Raw genomic sequence first — 19,853 nt, 5'->3', positions numbered from 1 at the left:
GAAATCAGTGCTACATGCAAAGGGTGGTAGAAGTTTGAAACACTTTCTGAAAAGAGCAATTTTGTTGGGTCAATTAATTTAAATCTGAGATTGATAGAATTTTGTTAACCAAAGGATTAAAGAATACAGGGCTAAAATACATACATACAGTCATAGAATTAGGAGCATGAATAGGCCAAATGGCCCCTTGAGCCTGCTCTGCCGTTCGATAATGGTGTCCTCGTACACCAGTCGCTGAAGGTAAGCATGCAGGTGCAATAGGCGGTAAAGAAGGCAAATGGTATGTTGGCCTTCATAGCGAGAGGAGTCGAGTACAGGAGCAGGGATGTCTTTCTGCAATTATACAGAGCCTTGGTGAGACCACACCTGTAATATTGTGTAAGTTTTGGTCTCCTTATCTGAGGAAGGATGTTCTTGCTATAGAGGAAGTGCAGCGAAGGTTTACCAGACTGATTCCTGGGATGGCAGGACTGACAAAGGAGGAGAGATTGAGTCAGTTAGGATTATATTTGCTGAAGCTCAGAAGAATGAAGGGGGAATCTCATTGAAACCTATAAAATTCTAACAGGACTAGACAGGGTACATGCAGGAAGGATGTTCCTGATGGTGGGGGAGTCCAGAACCAAGGGGTCACAGTCTGAGGATATGGGGTAGACAATTTAGGACTGAGATGAGGAGAAATTTCTTTACCCAGAGAGTGATGAGCCTGTAGAATTCACTACCATGGAAAGTAGTTGAGGCCAAAACAGTGTATGTTTTCAAGAAGGAGTTAGATATAGCTCTTGGGGCGAAAGGGATCAAAGGATATGGGGAGAAAGCGGGAACAGGCTATTGAGTTGGATGATCAACCATGATAATGAATGGCAGAGCAGGCTCGATGGGCTGAATGGCCCACTCTTATTTTCTGTGTATGTTTCTATGTATGATAAGATCATGACTGATCTGATTATGGCCTCAATTTCACATTCGTGCCTTCCCCTGGTAACCTTTGAATCCCTTGTTAGCCAAGAATCTCTTTTTCTCTGCCTTAAAAATACTCAATGACCCTGCCTCCACTGTGCTCTTGGGAAGAGAATTCCAAAGATTCACTACCCTCGGGGGGGAAAAAAAAATTGTCCTCATCTCAGTCTAAATGGGAGGCCCCTTTATATTTTAAAGTGTGTTCCCTAGTTCTAGTCTCTCCCAAAAGGGCAACATCCTTTCAGATCCACCTGTCAAGTTCCGTCAGGGTCTTATGCTTCAATAAAATCACCTCTCATTCTTACGAAGTCCAATGGATACAGGTCCAGCCTGTCCAACCTTTCTTCAAAAGACCACCCCCCACCCCCCAATCCCAGGTATCAGCTGAGTGAGCCTTCTCTGAACTGCTTCTAATGTACTTATATCTTTTAAATAAGGAGACCAAAACTAACACAGTACTCCAGATGTGATCTCACTAATGCCTTATTCAAATGTAGAAAAACTTCCTGACTTTTAAATTCCATTCCCCTTGCAATCAATGACAATATTCAATTTGCTTTCCTAATCACTTGCTGTACCTGCGTAATAACTTTGTGATTCATGTACCAGGCCACACACATCCCTCTGTACTGTAGCATTGTGCAATCACACTTCATTTAAATAATATGCCACTTTACTATTCTTCCTGACAAAAGTGGACAAGTTCACATTTTCCCAGATTATACTCCAGCTACCAAACCTTTGCCGATTCACTTAACCTATATATATTCCTTTGCAGAATCATTATGTCTTCTTCACAATTTGCCTTCCTAGCTATCTTTGTATCAGAAAATTTAGCAGCGATACCATTCTATCCTTTCATCCAAGTCATTGATATCAGTTGTAAATAATTGAGGCCTCAGCACTGTTCCCTGTGACACACCACTCGTCACATCTTGCCAACTAAAAATGAGTATATGGAGTTGGATTGCAGATCAAGCGGAACAAGCTTGGGGCTAAATGTCCCACTATTCCAATTAAAAATCTCATTACTCCGCCTATTGGAGTGTGTAGAATGATGGCACATTATTGCATATGTTGAAGTCCTGCAGTACTGCTTTTCCCTCACACATGGACGTATACCTCATGCCTGCGGGCAGATAACTTGCTTCTGGGTGTTGCCTTGAAATGAGCTAGTTTCAGTTGCATGTGAGCAGACTGGCATTTCTTAGAAATGATTGTGTAGTTCAAGTGTACCTGCATTATGTTTTTACAATATAAAACTTAATTAGAAACACTGATTTCGACTCTGGATTATTTTGAAATAGTTATGCTGGGTCTTGCTTTTGTACTAGTGGGGAGGGTTGGGGGAAGATGCCGAATGAATTCTTGGATCCCCCTCAAGAGCTAAAATTGGAGTTAGTGTGTGTCTGGACCATTTATGATGCTTCCAGTTAATTAATTATGGAACAGCTTTAGTAAATGTACAAGACCAGATGACCTGCTAATGTTCCTTGATAGGGAAGACTTGAAGGAGGAACAACTGAAGAAAATAAATTCAGAGGGGAAGTGAAGGACAGACATATTGGGGGCACCTTAATTCCCTCCAGCCCCACCACTGAAGGTGGGTGGAGGTAATGTTTTCACTCCTGTTAATCTGTAAACAATATTTCTCAAACTATTGGACAGATTTCAACACAACTTGGTACAAAAACTTGGCCCAAGGAAGAGCTGATTAGTTTTTGGCAAAGATGCAGCTCTGAATACTGGAATTTTTTTAAAGAATCTGTTAGCATTGTATGATAGGAAGATTTGACAGAATATTATTTTTTTTTTATTTAGAATGTTGTGGATTCTCTCAGCTGCTGTGGAATTTGTCACTGCTGTCACAAAATGAGCAGAGATTTCAGAGCAGGTTGTTCGATGTGAATTGCTTTATAGCGTCCTCAGTGAGATGGAAGCTCTTAATAAAAATTCATTTTTCAGCTTTGTAGTTCGAGCTTTGAAGAAGAGCTGTGTAATTGTAATAGCACTGGGTTAGCACAGTGTGGTGAAAGTATGCACTCCATTAAGTTTCCTCTTCCTTTGTTTTATATGATTTTCAACTCATTACAAATGCAAGCTAGACAAGAAGTTAATCTATGTAACTTCCATGATTTTCCTAATGCTATTTATTGACTTGGATCTTCAGAATATGTTGTTCTTCCTTCCCAATTATTCCTGCTGGCTAAAATTTTGCAATTTTCCACAGTAGAGTATCTTGGCATCTTCAAGGGAAACTGATGCACTTTCTGGCATTAGGACATATCGCATAGCTGTTATTTTTCTTAAACTGATTTTGGAATGAATCTAGTATTTGTAGCAGCGGATTGTTTCTGACAAATAGGGGCCAAAATAAGCATGGACATAAATTACAATTAAAGGATGGTACATTTGATTCATTATGGCTAAAGTACAAAATGTCATCCTTTACATAAGAGAAAGGGTTCCTTCTACTGGTAAGCCTCAAATATACAGAATTAGTTTGCTGTATTCTCATAGCTTTAATTGTGGCTTGTGAACTTTTCCCATTTTCCACTAGCTGTTACAGCAGAAGTCGTAAACCCATTCAATATGTTAACAAGGATTGCCAGTTTGGCTATATGCCAGAGAATGAGGAAGAACCAAGAGCAACTGAAGAAACTGTAACTTTCTATGAAATTGAAGAAGGAAATGAGCCAACTTTCCCTGTTGTACATGTGAGTGAAGAGCTGCAGCATATCCTTTTTTATATTTGATGACAAAAAATCTTATGGTTAAAAACAGAAATGCTGGAAATGTTCAGCGCAGGCAGCATCAAACTCTGGGTAACATTTTCTCCACCACTATTTTTAATTCAACTTTCCAGCACCTGCAGCATTTTGCTTTTGTGTTAATGCTAAGGTTAGCATTAAACTTGTGTTTACAAGCTATATGCACATTTATCTATATCTTTAAAGAGCATATCTCAGTGGCATTGCTCAGTATGTTAGAGGATATATTTTTATGAAATGGGAAGTGTTGCAGAATACTAATAAATGTGTGTGCCTTAGTCAAGGGTTAATGTAGGTTGATCTCCCGTGGTATTGGTTATGGTAAGCTACAATGCCATCTACCTGACGATGTGGAAAATTGCCCAAATATATCCTGTCCACAAGAAGCAGGACAATCTGATCCAGCAAATTACTGCCCCATTAGTCAACACTCATTCACCAGCAAAGTAGATGGAATGTGTCATTGACAGTATTGCCAAGCAGCCCTCACTTAGTAGCAGTCTGCTCAGCAATGGGCAGTTTTGGTTCTACCAGGACTGCTTGGCTCCAAACCCCACTACAGCCTTGAGCCAAACATGGACAAAAGAGCTGAATTCCAGAGATATGGTGAGAGTGACTGACCTTGACGTCAAAGCAGCACTTGACCAAGTGTGGCATGAAGGAGCCCTAACAAAACTGGAGTCAATGGGAATTGGTGGGGGAAATCTCTCCACTGTTTTGGAGTCATACCTAGCATGAAGAAAGATGCTGTGGCTGCTGAAGGCCAATCATCTCAGTCTCAGGACATTACTGCAGGAGTTCCTCTGGGTAGTGCCCTCAGCCCAAACATTTTCAGCTGCTTCACCAGTGATCTCGCCCCTCCCCACCCTAACACAAGGTCAAAAGTGGGTGATGTTTGCTGATAATTGAACAGTGTTCAGTATCATTCATACCCCTCAGATGTTGAAGCAGTCCTTGCCCGCATGCAGCAAGACCTGGGCAATATTCAGGCTTGCGCAGATAACAAGCAACATTTGTGCCATCCAAGTGTCAGACAATGACCATCTCCAACAAGACAGAATCTAACCATCTCCCCTTGGTTACCATTGCTGATTCCCCATCATCACCACCTGCGGTTACCATTGATCAGAAAGTTAACTGGACTAGCTAAATAAATACATTGGCTGCAAGGGCAGGTCAAAAGCTGGAATTCTGCGGGGACAAACTCACCACCAGATCTCTCAAAGCCTGTTCACCATCTGCAAGACTCAAGCCTGGACTATGATGGAATACTCGCCACTTGTCTGGATGAGTGTAGCTCCAACAACATTCAAGAGATTCGACACCATCAGGACAAAGCAGTCCACCTGATTGGCATGCCATCCACCACCTTAAAACATTCACTCCCTCCACCACTGCCACACAATGGCAGCAGTGTGTACCATTTGCAGCAACTCACCGAGGCTCCTTGGACAACACTTCCAAACCCTTAACATCTTCCATTTAGAAGAACAGGGGCAATAAACACAGGGACACATCCTCCAAGTCACATACCATCCATTCATCCATACAGCAGCTTGGAACTATTTCACCATTTATTTACTGTTGCTAGGTCAAATCCTGGAACTCCCTCCTTAGCACCAACATGTACCTACACCACATGGACTGCAGCAGTTCAAGAAGGTGGTTCACCACCACAGTTTCAAGGGCAATTAAGGATGAACAATAAATGCTGACCTTGCTAACAGCGGACACATCCCAAGATTGAATAAAAAAGTCACAATGCATGCTGTCTCTTGCCTATGTGAGTTAAAATGTTGGAGCTTATGATTGTGGGGATACCCTTGTGTGTCTCGTTTCTTCTGTTGTATTTTTTGGTTGTCAGTGTTCTTTTACACTCTTGAGGGACACAAAGGACATCGCCAGGATGGTTGTGGAAACCAATATGAAGGCAATAAGATAACTTGCTTTCCTGTGTGTTCTGCAATGCCTTTACATCTCTCTACCTCAATCTGAATGAAAGGAGACACTGTTCTGCACCCAAGTACTTTTGTTTCTATTTTACTTTTAAGTTGGGTAATCCTCTGTCCACTTGAACATCTAAGTCTGCTGTCTATTTTGCCACTTGTGCTGGCTTTTTTTGACTCTGTGCACTTTCCCTCCTGGTCTTTGTCTGATGCACCTCCTCATTCTCATTTTTGCCCAGTTACAACCTGTCCCACTTTCTTGCCTTCACTTTTACGTCTCCCTTTCCCTTCCTAATTTGATCCTCTCAATTGTATACTAACATGATCCTCCTTGAGAGGGAAATGGCAGCCAGAGCACAACGTGGAGAGAAAGGCATGTTGTAAGGAGCAGTCAACAATTTGTAGGAACAGAGTTGTGAAGTTTTGGGGGGTCTTTCACCCCTTTAAGGCAGGAACAGACATTGCAGCAAAGCCTTGTTGTGAATTGACTTTGCTCAAAGTGAGAACAAGTTTATTAAGCTCTCAGATAAACTATGTCAACAAACTTGGGCAGTGATTTAGACTTTAATGCAGAACATACTCCCATGTGACAATCTGGATGGTAGAGCACACAAAATGGTTTCTCTCACTCTTGCCCTCTCTGTCACTCTATTTCTCTCTCTCCTCCACCACCACCCCACCCCCCCTCCCCTCCCCAGCATCTTCAGCCCTGTGTGTGAGCTGACTTTCCTTGACCAACCAGGAATATTTAAATGTGGCTGTTGCTAACCTTACATATTTGCATAAGTAAAGTGTTCTTTCTATCTCAATGCTTTTACATGCCATGGTTCCTTATCTGGTAGAGAAACATCTACATTCTACTCTCACAAAGCAGTTTTTCCACAGACAGCCTTCAAGATCTTGTCCATTTTTGCTGTGACCAAGCTGCTTATCGCTTGATGTAAACTCCCAGAGTCCCCTCTACCTTGACATCTTTTCTGTACGGTGATCTAATTCTTAAGTTTCCTTACTATACTATCCTACAAAGAGGGGTATCTATAAAGTCAAGTGTTAGTAAACTGTAAGATTAGATGTTAGTTTCTGATAATAAAGTTAGATTTTAACAATTAGTGTTCTTGTTAATAACCTAATAATCTTAGTGTAGAGCCGAGATAGAGACAGGACTTTTCTAGGATCAACAGCCGAAGAAATGGGCATAACTGATTATTGAGCAGCCAAAGTTGGTGCAAAATTGATTAAACATGGAAAAGCATCTGGATAGTAATGGAATTGCGTACCAGCTATTCAATTTAAGAATCAACTCATAATCAACTATTCTAATACGGAACACATAAAAACAGTCTTACAACTGAGTGCATTTCCTAAAGTGAGCACAAACGTAGCCTGACAATTCAATGTAGTGTTGACAGAGGACTTCTTGTCAAATTCTTCAGATCTGATAGTAAACCTAGGCTCGATTCACTTGGGTGTTTCACGTGGATATCAAAAAAAACCATAGTGTTTTTTTTTAATTCATTCAGGAGATGTGGGCACCACTGGCAAGGGTCAGCATTTATTTCCTATTGCCTTTGAGAAGGTGGTGGCCCATCACCTTGAACCACTACAGTGCATGTGGTGTAGATACTCTCATAGTGCTGCTAGGAAAGGAGTTCCAGGTTTTTGACCCAGCAACTGGGATGGAACAGCAATTATAGTTCTAAGTCGGGATGGTGTGTGACTTGGAGGTAAACTTGGTGATGGTGTTCACATGCACCAGCTGTCCTTTTTTTTCCCCTGTAGGTGGTGGAGGTCATGGATTTGGCCAATGATGAAAGGAGCCTTGGAGAGTTGTACAGTGCACCTTGTTAATGTTACATACTGAAGCCACTGTGTGCCAGTGTTGGATGGGATGCCAGTCAAGCAGGCTACTTTGTCCTGGATGATGATGAGCTCCTTGAGTATTATTGGAGCTGCATTGATCCAGGCATGGGAAACACATTCCATCACACGCTTGATTAATGTCTCGTGAATGGTGAAAACACTTTAGGGAGTCAGGAACTGAGTTACTCACCATAGGTTGTTGTGGCCACAGTATTTACATGGTCCCATTAAGGATGGAAATCTATTGAATGTCAAGTGGAGGTGGCTAAACTTTCTCTTGTTGGCAATAATCACTGTCTGGCACTTAAGTGGCAAGTAACATTCACAGCACGCATCAGCCCAAGCCTGAATGTTTATCCAGGTCTTGCCGCATACTGCTTTATTACCTGAAGAGTTATGAATGGTACTGAGCACTGAAATCATCAGTGAATATCTCCAAGTTGACCATATGGTGGGAAGGTCATTGAAGCAGCTGAAGAGATGGTTAGACTTTTTCATAAGATGCCCTAGGGCTGAGCTGATTTGGCCCTGACAACCACAACCATCTTCCTTTTTATTAGGTATGGCTTGAACTGGTGGAAAGTTTTCCCTCTTGTTCCCATTGCATTTCGATTTTAATAGGACTCTGTCTCACACAGTCGAATGCTGCCATGAACTCAAAGGCAGACACATGTACCTCAGCTCTGGAATTCAGCTCTTTTGACCCTATTTGAACCAAGGCTGTAATGAGACCTGCAGCTGAGTAGTCCTAGCGGAATCCAAACTGTGAGCATCAGTGAGCAGGTGCTGCTTGATAGCTCTGTCAACAACATCTTCCATTGCATTGCAAATGTTTGAGAGCAGACAGATGGGGTGGTAATTGACTGGAATGAATTTGTTCTGCTTTTGGTGGACAGGGCATACCTGGGCAATTTTCCACTTTGTTAAGTAGATGCCAATGCTGGAGCTGTACTGGAAATGTGTGCCAAGAGCACACGTCCCAGACAGTATTTATTTCTCAATTGCATATTATTGTTTGTGGCACAATGTGCATAAAGTTTAAATTGGTTGCAGTCTTCACTTGTATGACAAGACTGTACTTCATTGCAGTTTTCAGGCACTTGTAGAAAGACAGATTTCTCTCTGGGTAGCACAAGATTTCCATACTTCCTTGCAGAAGTTGGTTTGCTTTACTTTTTGTAGACCTTTTTTCAGTGTTTGCCATTCTTCAATACTTAGTATTGTGCAACAATATGTGGCATTAATTTCTGGTTGCATTATGATGGGACTTCAGTGTTATGAGATGCAGCTTACTTGATCTTAATTTCATTGATGTAAAGTTTCCACGAATATTCAATTTAATTCAAAAATGATGCATCAAAAACTGAAGATCGCTAAATTAATTGTGCCCTTGTACTTCTCATTTCCAGAACCAGTCAGCTTCCTCTCCAATTTTACCAGCTCCACCTGGGTACTGGGTAACCAGAAGAGGAAGCCCAGTCTCTGTTGGTAAACAAGTCAATTCCTCCTCTGAAGAGGCTGATGAGCCAAGTGATGGTGGTGAGTAGAAACGTATGAAGAGTTTCCATCAATCTAGTTGCACTAGTTTTATTTTGTAAATTGTCACTTGTGAATTTCTTAAATCTGGTTTCAGTACTGTCAGTTAGTTGGGATGGTGGGTGCATATTGTATTTGTGGGCTTTACCATAACACGAATGACTGACTGGCAGGGTTGCTTTCCTTGCTTTATCTATCAAAACTTGTGTGTATATATACATCATGGAGGATAGTCAAGTTTGAAAACTAGTCGAGACTAAGATTCAATTTTGATCCCACTGTCTGGGTGCCTCAAAATGTGACTGCCTTTACAGTAACCAGACGATCAAGTGGGTTTATGATCTTCCATGATTAGATTCATCATATGTATGTTTGACAAGCAGACTTATACTGCTGACCAGGAAGATTCTAGGACTTAATGCTGTGTTATAAAAGTTGACTAAGTTGGTCACCTTCATTGGAAAGCAAAACCTAAGAAGGGTAAAAGCACAGAAATTCAACAAATAAGCAGGCCGTTCAACTGAAATAGTTGATCTTGATGTTATGTCGTCCACACAAGCCCTACGCCAGTATGCTAACCCTACACCTATATCCTTTTTACCTGCCTTTCATTCAATTGCCTATCTAATATATTCTTTAAAAAAAAAAATATTGCTTCAGTTTTCAGCTCCAAAACACATTCCATAAGCCTCACAACCACTGGAAAGTTGAGTTGGACGACACTGCTCAGGCCTTGTTCTGCAGGACCAACAAAATTTAAAGGGACCACACACTGAAAGCAGTCCATTTGTATCTTGTTCCCATAATCTTCTCTGTTGTAATGACAACAGCCTCAGCTGTTAAAACCTCCTAATTTGTATTTCCTCATACCATACAACATGTATGGAACCTGTACTACACATCCTCTTGCCTCAACACCAGCCTACAATGTGGAGCCACTGCTCCACATGTGACTGTACTAAGGTTTTATATATAGATTTATCATTCTATCTTGACTTGTATATTCTATATCTTCTGCCATTTAAACCAAGTATTCAGCTGATCTTATCGGTGGTTGTCTCTACTTCAGGTGCTGTTTTATGTTTTGTAAACCAGAGCCTTAAATCAATCTGCTTTTCTACATCATCCAATATTCCCCCAATATTCAGTTATTTTAAGTCCAAATAGCCACTGCACACTTGCACTGAAATTTATCTGCCACTTTTATGTTTCGCCTTTTTCATCACTTTGTAGCTTTTGTGCTGCAGAATTATTTACTTATCTTCCTATTTTGGTTTTGTCTGTGAATTTGGATTCCCCCCCCACCCCCAGCTATCTTGCCACATCATTGATGTACTTAATTTATAGAAGTAGCCACAAAACAGAGCGCAAAGAGAGATTATTACCCAATTTCAGCTACTCGCTAAGGAACTGCCATGAATTCCTACTTCATGTCTTCCTCCTTTCTAACAGGTTTCTAACCCTATCTCCTATAGATTCTTTGCCTATAAAGACAGGTGCAAAAGCAGAGACTTGGAGGGAATTCCATTGAGTAGAACCAAGGTGTCTGAAGGATTTTCCACCAGTGACATTGCATTTATTTACTGAACCGTCACAGATATTGAGTGGCTATGTATAAATTTTACACTGAAATTTAAAGTAGCCATTTGTGCATATTTGCCATTGATATTGTATCTTCAATACTGGCAGGTCACCAGTGATTCTTTTTTTTTCTACATACCTGCACTGAACTGATGGAACTTGTATGTTCCATCAGTTCAGCGGAGGCATGTTCTATCCATTTAAGTCTCATCTGGCTTCATGTTATATATAGTGAAAGATACATTAAGCCTACTGGGTGAAAAGTGACGATGTTTGTTTTAGTAATTTGGTTTTCTGATTACAATTTTGTTTTTTTTTTTGCTTTTCAGATGTTGTAACCATTTAATCTTGAAGCAATAAATTTTTTTGTTTGAGCAGATTGCTCAAATATTTTTAAATTCTAGCTTCACTGAGTAAAAGAGCTGGCTTGGACATGTTGATCCTTTTTAACGTGGCTTCTTGCTGATGCCTGCTTTTTCTTATGAGTTTCACAAATTTTCATCTCCAGAAAATTTGACTGCTATTTCTGTTCTCAGGAGAATATCATGAAGACTTTATTTATGCAGCAACAGGTTGGTATGGTGTACACAGTAGTAGAGTTTGCAGTGAAGTTACAGCAATGTTAATGAAACTTCAATAAGCTCTATTAATAAATATTTTTTTTCTGTTGTAGAGTTCTAAAAGAAGTTTATGAAGTTGTATTGAATTTTATTTTTCTCTGGATATGGGCATTGTTGGCCAGGCCACATTTATTGTTCACCCCCTCATGCCCATAGATTTTGGTGGTGGTCATGTGCTCCTATAGTTAAATGGGGAATTCCAGGATATTGACTGGCAGTAAAAGTCCAAGTTAGGATGATTTATGACGGAGGGGCAAATGGAGGTAGTGATTCCAAGACATTTCTGCTCTTTTCCTGATGTAAAGATGAGTTGCTACAGTGCATACATAGATCTTGCATACTGTAATTACATCAGCTGAATGACTGAGAAATGACAAGGGCACAGTCAAGTGACCAGCTCAGCCGCTATGTGTTGGACATCTTCCAGGTGAATGGTGACTACTTCATCACCCTATGTATTTGAGTCTTTATAGATGGTGGGGAAAGGCTTTGACAGGTCAGAGGATAAATCATTCATTGCACAGCATCCAGCCTTTGTCCTATTTTTGTAGCCACAGTCTTGATGTGACACTGCCAACCAAATGCAGTTCCTGCTAAGCAGACAGATATGTGGAGAACGCTGGCATGAGACTTTAACAGCTCTTCCAAAAAGTAAGCACAGGCACAACTGGCTGAATGGGCCCCCTTCTGCACTAAGGTTCTAAGACATGAGGGGGCTTGGTGACTTTTGTTTTCTCCTTCCCCTTGTCTATAACTTGTTCCTTGCTCCTCCTCTGAGAATGTGCAATTATAGGCAGCATGTTTTTTACACATCTCCAAGCAACCAGAGCATATCGGTAGGAAACAAGCTCACCGGTTTCAATTTTAAGCTGACAAAATGTTATTTTGGATATTCAGCATTTCAGTCAAATACTCTTTATTATTTTAAGTGTAATTGGTTCTTTGCCTTGCTGGTTTCCAAAAATGCATAACTTCAATTCTTTCACAGATTCAGGATATTCAGATCCAACAGTGTATAGTACAGCAGAATCCACAGCTAACCTAGTAAGTATGCTTCAATTAATAATTTTCATTTTAAGGTAGCCTCTTTTACCTGTGTTTTTGAATAAGGTGCTAAATTTGAGCATAAATTAAATTTCAAAAGTTTTATGCCTAATAGACCAAATAACCAACTCAATATTTGTATAGTTTTAATTTTAGTGACAATGCATGATGCACCTGATAGCAAGACATTCAAAATGTACTAGATAGTTTTCCATTATATGTATTTATTATTCAAATAGTATTTTTCTTTTTTTAGCAAATATGTCATCATTCCACATTAATGTTAATGTTTGTTTAACATATATTCCCTTTTAAGACCGCCCAGAAACCTTTACCTTGGATAGTACCATATATCCTCAGGAACCACTAATCATATGAGAATTTTCCACAATGTTGGCATTAAATGGGGACATAATTGGCAGATGATTTCCAATATGCGCAATTGTGAGATGGTGGATCTTGTTAGGAAGAATGAGGCCATGTACTGCTTGGATAATAGTCTAAATGGAGTAGAGGAGCAAAAAGATCTAGGGGTACAGGTATACAAAGCACTAAAAGTAGTGATACGTGTTAATAAGGCTACTTTTCCATTTTTTTTTTAAAAAAAGCAAACCAAGCAGTGAGTCTTCTTCCTTGACTCCACTTTCTCACCCACTGCTTACTTTCCTTAACCCCCTGAAATAAAAAAGGCTGTCTTGTCTTAGCCTTAAATATTCCTGGAGCACCCATGTACTCTGATGTAGACAAATCCAAAGATTCACAACCCTTTAAGGATGAAATTTCTCCTCATCTCCAAGATCAACCCCTTACCCTGAGGCTGTGGCCCTGTGTTCTAGAAATTCCCAGCCAGTGGAAACCACTTCTGTCTACCCTGTCAGGCCCCTTCAAATCTTTTATATTTCAATGGGACACCTCTCATTCTTCTACACTCTAAAGAGTATAGGCACAATTTACTCAGCCTCGCATCATAGAACAACCATCTCTCACCCCAGGAACCAATCTAGTGAACCTGCAATGTAATGCCCCCAATGTAAGTATTTTCCTTAGTTCTGGAAAAAAAAAACTCTGCGGAGTTTTCCAGCTTTGGTCTCACCAAAGCCCTATACAATTGTGGCAAGACTTCCTTATAATTGTGCTCCAATCCCCTTACAATAAAGGCCAACATGCCTTTAGTTTTCCTAATTGCTTGCTGTACCTCATACTAACTTTGTGTTCTTTGTACGAGCATAAGCAAGTCTGTCTCTAAGCATCAACATTTACAAGTTTTACGCCTTTGTGGAATATATGCTTTTCTATTCTTACTACCAAAGTGAGTAACCTCTCACTTCCCCACATTGTAGCCCACCTGCCACTTTTTTGCCCACTCACTTAACCTGCCTATATCTTTGCAGACTCTTTCTGTCCTCCTCACAGCTTACATTCCCACCTAGCTTCATATCAGCAAACTTAGATACGTTGCTATCGGTCTCTTCGTCCACTTCACTAATATAGATAATAAATAGCTGAGGCCTCAGCTCTAATACTTGCAGTAATCCACTAGTTACAGCTTGGCAACTTGAAAATGACCCATTTATCCCTACTCTCTGCTTCCTGTCTGTTCATCAATTCTTCATCCATGTTAATATATTACCCCTGATGAGCCCTACTCTTGTGAATTAACCTTTTGTGGAGTACCTTAACCAAATAACTTATGGAAATTCAATTATGCCACACCTACTGACTCCCCTGTATCTACCCTACTATTTACATTCTCAAAAACTCTAATACATTTGTCAAACGCTGTTTCCCTTTTGTAAAACCACGTTGACTCTGTCTGATTGTACAGTGACTCTAAGTACCTTCCTTAATAATAGATTCCAGCATTTTCCCAGTAGCTGTCGGTCTAACTGGCCTGTTGTTCCCTGATTTTTCTGCCCTTTTTCCTCTCTTGGAATAGAGGTATTACATTTATTAACTGGGGCCATTCTAGTATCTAGGTATTTTTGGAAAAACATAACCTTCTCTGTAGCTACTTCTTTCAGAACTCCAGAATGTTAGGTGATCAGGTCCTGGGGATTGTTTTTTGAAACCGGCAAAGGGCAACGAAAAAGTTGACTTTTTTTTTTAAAAAGCGAAAAAACTAACCAGGAATATAAAAACAGATTGTAAGAGTCCCCCCAACTCCCCAGTGTATATAAACAGGAGAGCAGCTAAAATAATCATTGACCCCTTAGAGGGAGACAAGAAAAATCATCATGGAATGAAGAAACAGCAGAGACATTGAACAAATATTTTCATTTGTCTTCATGGTAGAGGGCACAAATTACATACCAGAAATAGAGGGTAACCAAGGGGCTAATAAGAGAAACTTAAGGTAATTAATATCAGCAGAGGCAAAATTTTGGAGAGATTTAAGGGACTAAAAGCTGACAAATGCCCTCGCATCACAGCCTGAAGGAAGCCGCATGTCATTTAAAATTTCCGCTTTTATTTTGAGCATTATTAGGAGTAAAACACTCCTAATTCTAAAACTTACCACTATTCTTTGCAACAGTATATAGCCTTTTCTTTAAATCTACTGCTATCCTTAACTTCCCTTAATAACCCAAGGATAACTCTACCTTGCTGAGTTTTTGTTTTTTGGTGGAATGTATTTTTGTTGAACATTTTGAATTGTTTCTTTAAATGTTACCCTATTGACTACCATACCTTTTAGTCTATTTATCCAGCCAGGTTTCCCTTCCAACCTATATAATTGACTGTTTTTAAAGATTTTTGTTTGAGTTCAGGAGCACCAAACTCCAGTCACAATGTGAAATTCAATTGTATTATGATCACTTTTTTCCTCCCAGATCTTTTGCTGTGGGATTACAAAATAACACTGCCTCATTACAAGCGCTAGATCTAAAATTGATTTATCCCTAGTTTTTTCCCACAAGGTATTGTTCAGTAAATTATTGCAAAAGCATTCTACAAACTCATTTCCAAATTACCTTTGCCAATTTTATTCAGTTTATGTGAAGATTAAAGTCCCCCAAGATTATTACATTGCCTCCTTTTATAAACTCTCTTTTTACTCAATGCTCTGACCAACAGTATAACTATTGTAAGGGGGCCTGAAGGCAACTCCAAAGGCATTTTCTGACCCCTGTTTCGCCAAATCGCCACACATACTGGTTCTGTACCAAGATCCTTTCTTGCTCTTGTCATCTTTTACTATGAGGCCTACTCCTCCTTTTCCTTTGTCTTTTCAAAATGCTGTGTAGCTTTCAATTTTTTTTCCGACTTTACTCACCTTGTAACCACGTCTCTGTAATGATGATTAGATCTAAACCTTTTATCTCTCTTTGGCACTAGTCATCTATCTTATGAAGAATGCTTCATCGGTTCAAAAAGCCTTTAATTTTATCTAACTATTCTTCGCATGGACCTTATTCACTGATGCACTATTACTATTAAACTCTCTATCCTTTCCCGTCACACTCTGCCTATCTTTACCCAAATTGCTACCGTGCTCTATTGCCTTGACCTTTGCCTTCAGATTTATAAACCTTCCTTCACCTGACCCCTTTTCAACACCTCCCTTCTTGGGTTTAGGCACTGATCAAGGTGCAAAAAAGATTCACAAGAATGGTATCAGAGTTGAGAAGATATGTTTATCAGGAAAAGCTAAACAGGCGGTTGTTTTTATTCCTCCAGAAAAATAGTCTAAGGGGAGACATTTTAAAATCCTTTAATGGGATGTGGGTGTTGCTGGCTAGTCCAGTGCTTTTCTGTTGCCCATCCTGAATTGTCCTTGGAAAAGTGGTGGTGAGCCAGCGCCTTGAATCGCTGCAGCCCATGTGTAGAAACACCCACAATGCCGCCAGGGAAGGAGTTCCAGGATTTTGACCCAGCAATAGTGAAGGAATGGCGATATAGTTTCAAGACAGGATGGTGTGTGACTTGGAAGGGAACTTGCAGTTGATGGTGTTGCCATGCATCTGCTACCCTAGTCCTTCGATGTGGTAGAGGCCACAAGTTTGAAAGATGCTGTTGAAGGAGCCGTGGTGAATTGCTGCAGTGCATCTTGTAGATGGTATACACTGCTGCTACTGTGCGTCGGTGGTGAAGGGAGTGGATGTTGAAGGTGGTGAATTGGGTGCCAATCAAGCGGGCTGCTTTGTTTTGGATGGTATGGAGCTTCTTGTATTGTTGGAGTTGCACTCATCCAGAAAAGTGGAGAGTATTCCATTACACTCCTGACTTGTGCCTTGCAGATGGTGGACAGCCTTTGAGGAGTCAGGTGGTGAGTTACTTGCTGCAGAATTCCCAGTCTCTGACCTGCTCTTGTAGCCACAGTATTTATATGACTAGTCCAATTCAGTTTCTGGTCAATGGTAACCCCCCCCCCCCCCCCCCCCAAACCAAGGATGTTGATAGTGGAGGATTCAGCAATGGTAATGCCATTGAATGTCAAGGGGAGATGGTTGGATTCTCTCTTGTTGGAGTTGGTCATTGTTCGGCACTTGTGTGGCGCAAATGTTATTTACCACTTGTCAGCCCAAGCCTGAATCTTGTCCAGGTTTTGCTGCATATGGGCACAGACTGCTTCAGTATTTGAGCAGTCGCGAATGGAGCTGAACATTGTGCAATCATCAGCGAACATCCCTACTTCTGACTTTGTGGAGGGAAGGTCATTGATGGAGCAGCTGACAATGATTGGGGCTAGCACACTACCCTGAGGAACTCCTGCAATGATGTCCTGGGACTGAGATGATTGAGCTCCAACAACCCCAACCACCTTTGTGGTAGATATGACTCCAATCAGCAGAGCGTTTCCCTCCTGATTCCCATTAACTTCAGTTTCGCTAGGACGCCTTGATGCCACACTCGGTCAAATGCTGTCTTGATGTCAAGGGCAAGTCACTCGCACCTCACCTTTGAGGTTCAGCTCTTTTGTCCTGGTAGTGGTCTTTAAGATTTTGAAAGGAATCTTACAGGGTATTTATAGAGAGAAGGTTTCACTTCTGGAGAGTCCAAAATGGAGGTCAGAAATATAAGCTAGTCAGTAACAAATCCAATACAAAATTCAGGAGAAACTTCTTTAATGCTATAAATGTGAAACATGCTACCACAAGGATTAGAGGTGAGTAGCACAGATGTATTTAAGAGGAATTTGGATAAGCATATGGGAAGAAAAGGGTAGAAGGATCTGCTGGTGTGGTAAGATGAAGCTGGGGATGGGATGAAGCTCATGCAGACTGTGATGGCCAGAAAGATGATGACCTTCTGACTGTTTTTGGGAATCAAAATCTGAATAAAAGTGTTACTCATGCTAATATTTTTAATTTGTTCTCCAATCCTGACCAGGCATTAAATGGCCATGCCAAAATCTGTGGTATGAACCACCCTGTCTACTGTTTTCCAACACCTACAGTGAATCTTTGTGATTTTGAGAATGGAACTATTAACTTTATATGACACGTGCCATGCAGATACCCATTATGTATGGAGAAACAAACTGCCGGGAGAAATAATGTCAAAAACACGTTGTCCTGAATACCATGTGCAATTCAAGAAACCAGGTTGCATTGCAGTTGAAATTTAGGATTGCCCAAATGGATGGGGTTCCTTTTGGACCTTGAGCTGAAAATTCAAGAAACTAATGTGCTTTCCAGAATCACAGAATTGTTGCAGCACAGAAGGAGGCTATTCGGCCCATTGTGTCTGTGTTGACTCTCCATAGGAGCAGTTTACCTAGTGTCACTCCTCCGCTGCTTTCCTGTAGCCCTGCATGTTCTTCCTTTTTCCCTCTTGAATGCCTCGATTGAACTTGCCCCCAGTGCGCACTCAGGCAGTGCATTCCAGATCCTAACCACTCACTGTATAAAAAGGATTTCCTTCATGTTGCCATTGTTTCTTTTGCCAATTATCTTAAATCTGTGCTGCTTTGTTCTCAATCCTTCCACCGTTTTTCCTTATCTACTCTGTCCAGGCCCCTCATTTTATTAAACCTCCATCAAATCTCTTCTCAACCTTCTCTTCAAGGAAGACAGTCCCAACTTCTCCAATCTGTCAACACAACTGAAGTTCCTCATCCACATCCTTTAAGAGCAAGGGAAGGAGTAAAATGTTTCCAACTTGTCCTTTGTACGTTTAATACCCAGAAAATAGTTTGCAATTTAAGCTGTATGGGGAACATTGACATTTTTTCATGTCTTGTGATATGTTTTAAGTCCTAGATATCAGATTGCATTACCTTTCATTGATTTAAAATAAAATGCTTAAAGTTGAAGCCAGTAACTCAGCTTTGAGGTTCTGATCTTTGTGAACTGCTGAACTTGAGTTCAGAATTATCAGGCTGCTGCCTTACAGATCACTGCTGCAATACAGAATCTCGATGGTTACTGGTTACCCTTTTAATGTGTACACCTGTATCATCCAAATCGGATAGTGAGAGTTGTTTTTTTAAGTAGTCTCTAAGTGTCTCAATTGGACTGATGGTCTGGCTTCATAGGCCTTAGCTGAGGAATAGTGGGAGGTGTGGGACAAAAAAATGATTTGTTTGTCTTGTAGTCTCTTCAGGAAGGATGTTCTGCTGCAGAGTCACCCCAGGAGGGCCAGGTTGACGCACATTTCAGTTATTCACAGCAGGTACACTTTTTTTTCCTAGAAGAAAGCAGTAGGTTTTATTCCTGTCCTTAATCTGGTGTTGAATAGGGGTAAATATTGATTTCTTTTAATAAAACAACTGAATATAGTTCCACTTTTCAAACTGTTCTGTTTAATGGATGTAACAATTACATTAGCAAGTGAGTTGGTGTATGTTTTACCTCCTGGAAATTGCATAACAAAATGCTTGTAACTGTTGAATGCCTGGCCTACAGGCCAAATTTTGACCATTGATAACATATAATCTATTTCATTCCATATCTTGCAAAAATTCTAATGTTTTTAAACCTGATTGTTTCGCCATAAACTTAGCTGATTCATCCACTGCTTGTTATTTAATTTAGGAATTGGAAGAGGTGAAATCTATTTCCAAACTAGCCAATACCAGAGCAAATTAGTTTAAGTTTTGACAATATTAGTAACAGCATGTGAATCCTCCCAGACGCATTGTGTGACATCTGATACACTGCATATTTTTGACTGACCATGTGCAGGAGTTTAAAAATGATTTTGCTACTAATGCGTATGATTACTGGTATTATTGTGAGTTGAGCACTTTGTGGTGAAAATGAGATCACTGACTGGATCACTTGATGGCATAAAGAAATTGACCAGCTCAATTGTAGTCTGTTAAACTTAATCAATTTTCTTAGGCTGTAATTTAAAGAGTTGTTCAAAGACCCTGTGAAGATTGAACAACACGGAGTCTCTGATTTTGTTGTGAATCTGACCTGTATGATCCATGAAGATAACATGGCACTGTTCCCTAAATGAAAGTAGTCTGTTCTATTGGTGATGAGTGGCTTTCTAAAATTAGTTGTTCTTGAAATGTGGCTGTGCTGGTAAAGTCAGTATTAGTTAATGTTAATTGGCCTTGAGAAGGTTATGGTGAGCTGCTGCCT

The 19,853-nt window shown here is 40.4% G+C and overlaps 1 protein-coding gene and 1 long non-coding RNA gene across 3 annotated transcripts in view; both read left to right on the top strand.

The window, feature by feature from the left end:
- LOC144683214 (UDP-N-acetylglucosamine transferase subunit ALG13-like) overlaps positions 1–19,853 on the top strand; it is a 105,256-nt gene that overhangs the window by 76,366 nt on the left and 9,037 nt on the right. Inside the window, exon 20 of the mRNA XM_078546171.1 lies at positions 3,521–3,677. Within this exon, the coding sequence (XP_078402297.1) occupies positions 3,521–3,677 (157 nt within the window). The remainder of the gene's footprint in view (positions 1–3,520; positions 3,678–19,853) is intronic.
- LOC144683925 (uncharacterized) lies at positions 8,957–18,933 on the top strand. 2 transcript variants are annotated; one of them, XR_013577366.1, is made up of 4 exons: positions 8,957–9,076; positions 11,191–11,226; positions 12,263–12,318; positions 18,856–18,933. It is a non-coding gene; the product is annotated as an uncharacterized LOC144683925 (long non-coding RNA). The 2 variants fall into 2 exon arrangements; XR_013577365.1 differs by lacking the exon at positions 8,957–9,076 and having other exon boundaries at positions 11,150–11,226.

This window comes from Cetorhinus maximus, chromosome 8 (assembly GCF_964194155.1).
Source record: "Cetorhinus maximus chromosome 8, sCetMax3.hap1.1, whole genome shotgun sequence".
Lineage (NCBI taxonomy): Eukaryota > Metazoa > Chordata > Chondrichthyes > Lamniformes > Cetorhinidae > Cetorhinus > Cetorhinus maximus.
This window is presented reverse-complemented; position numbering and strand designations above follow the sequence as displayed.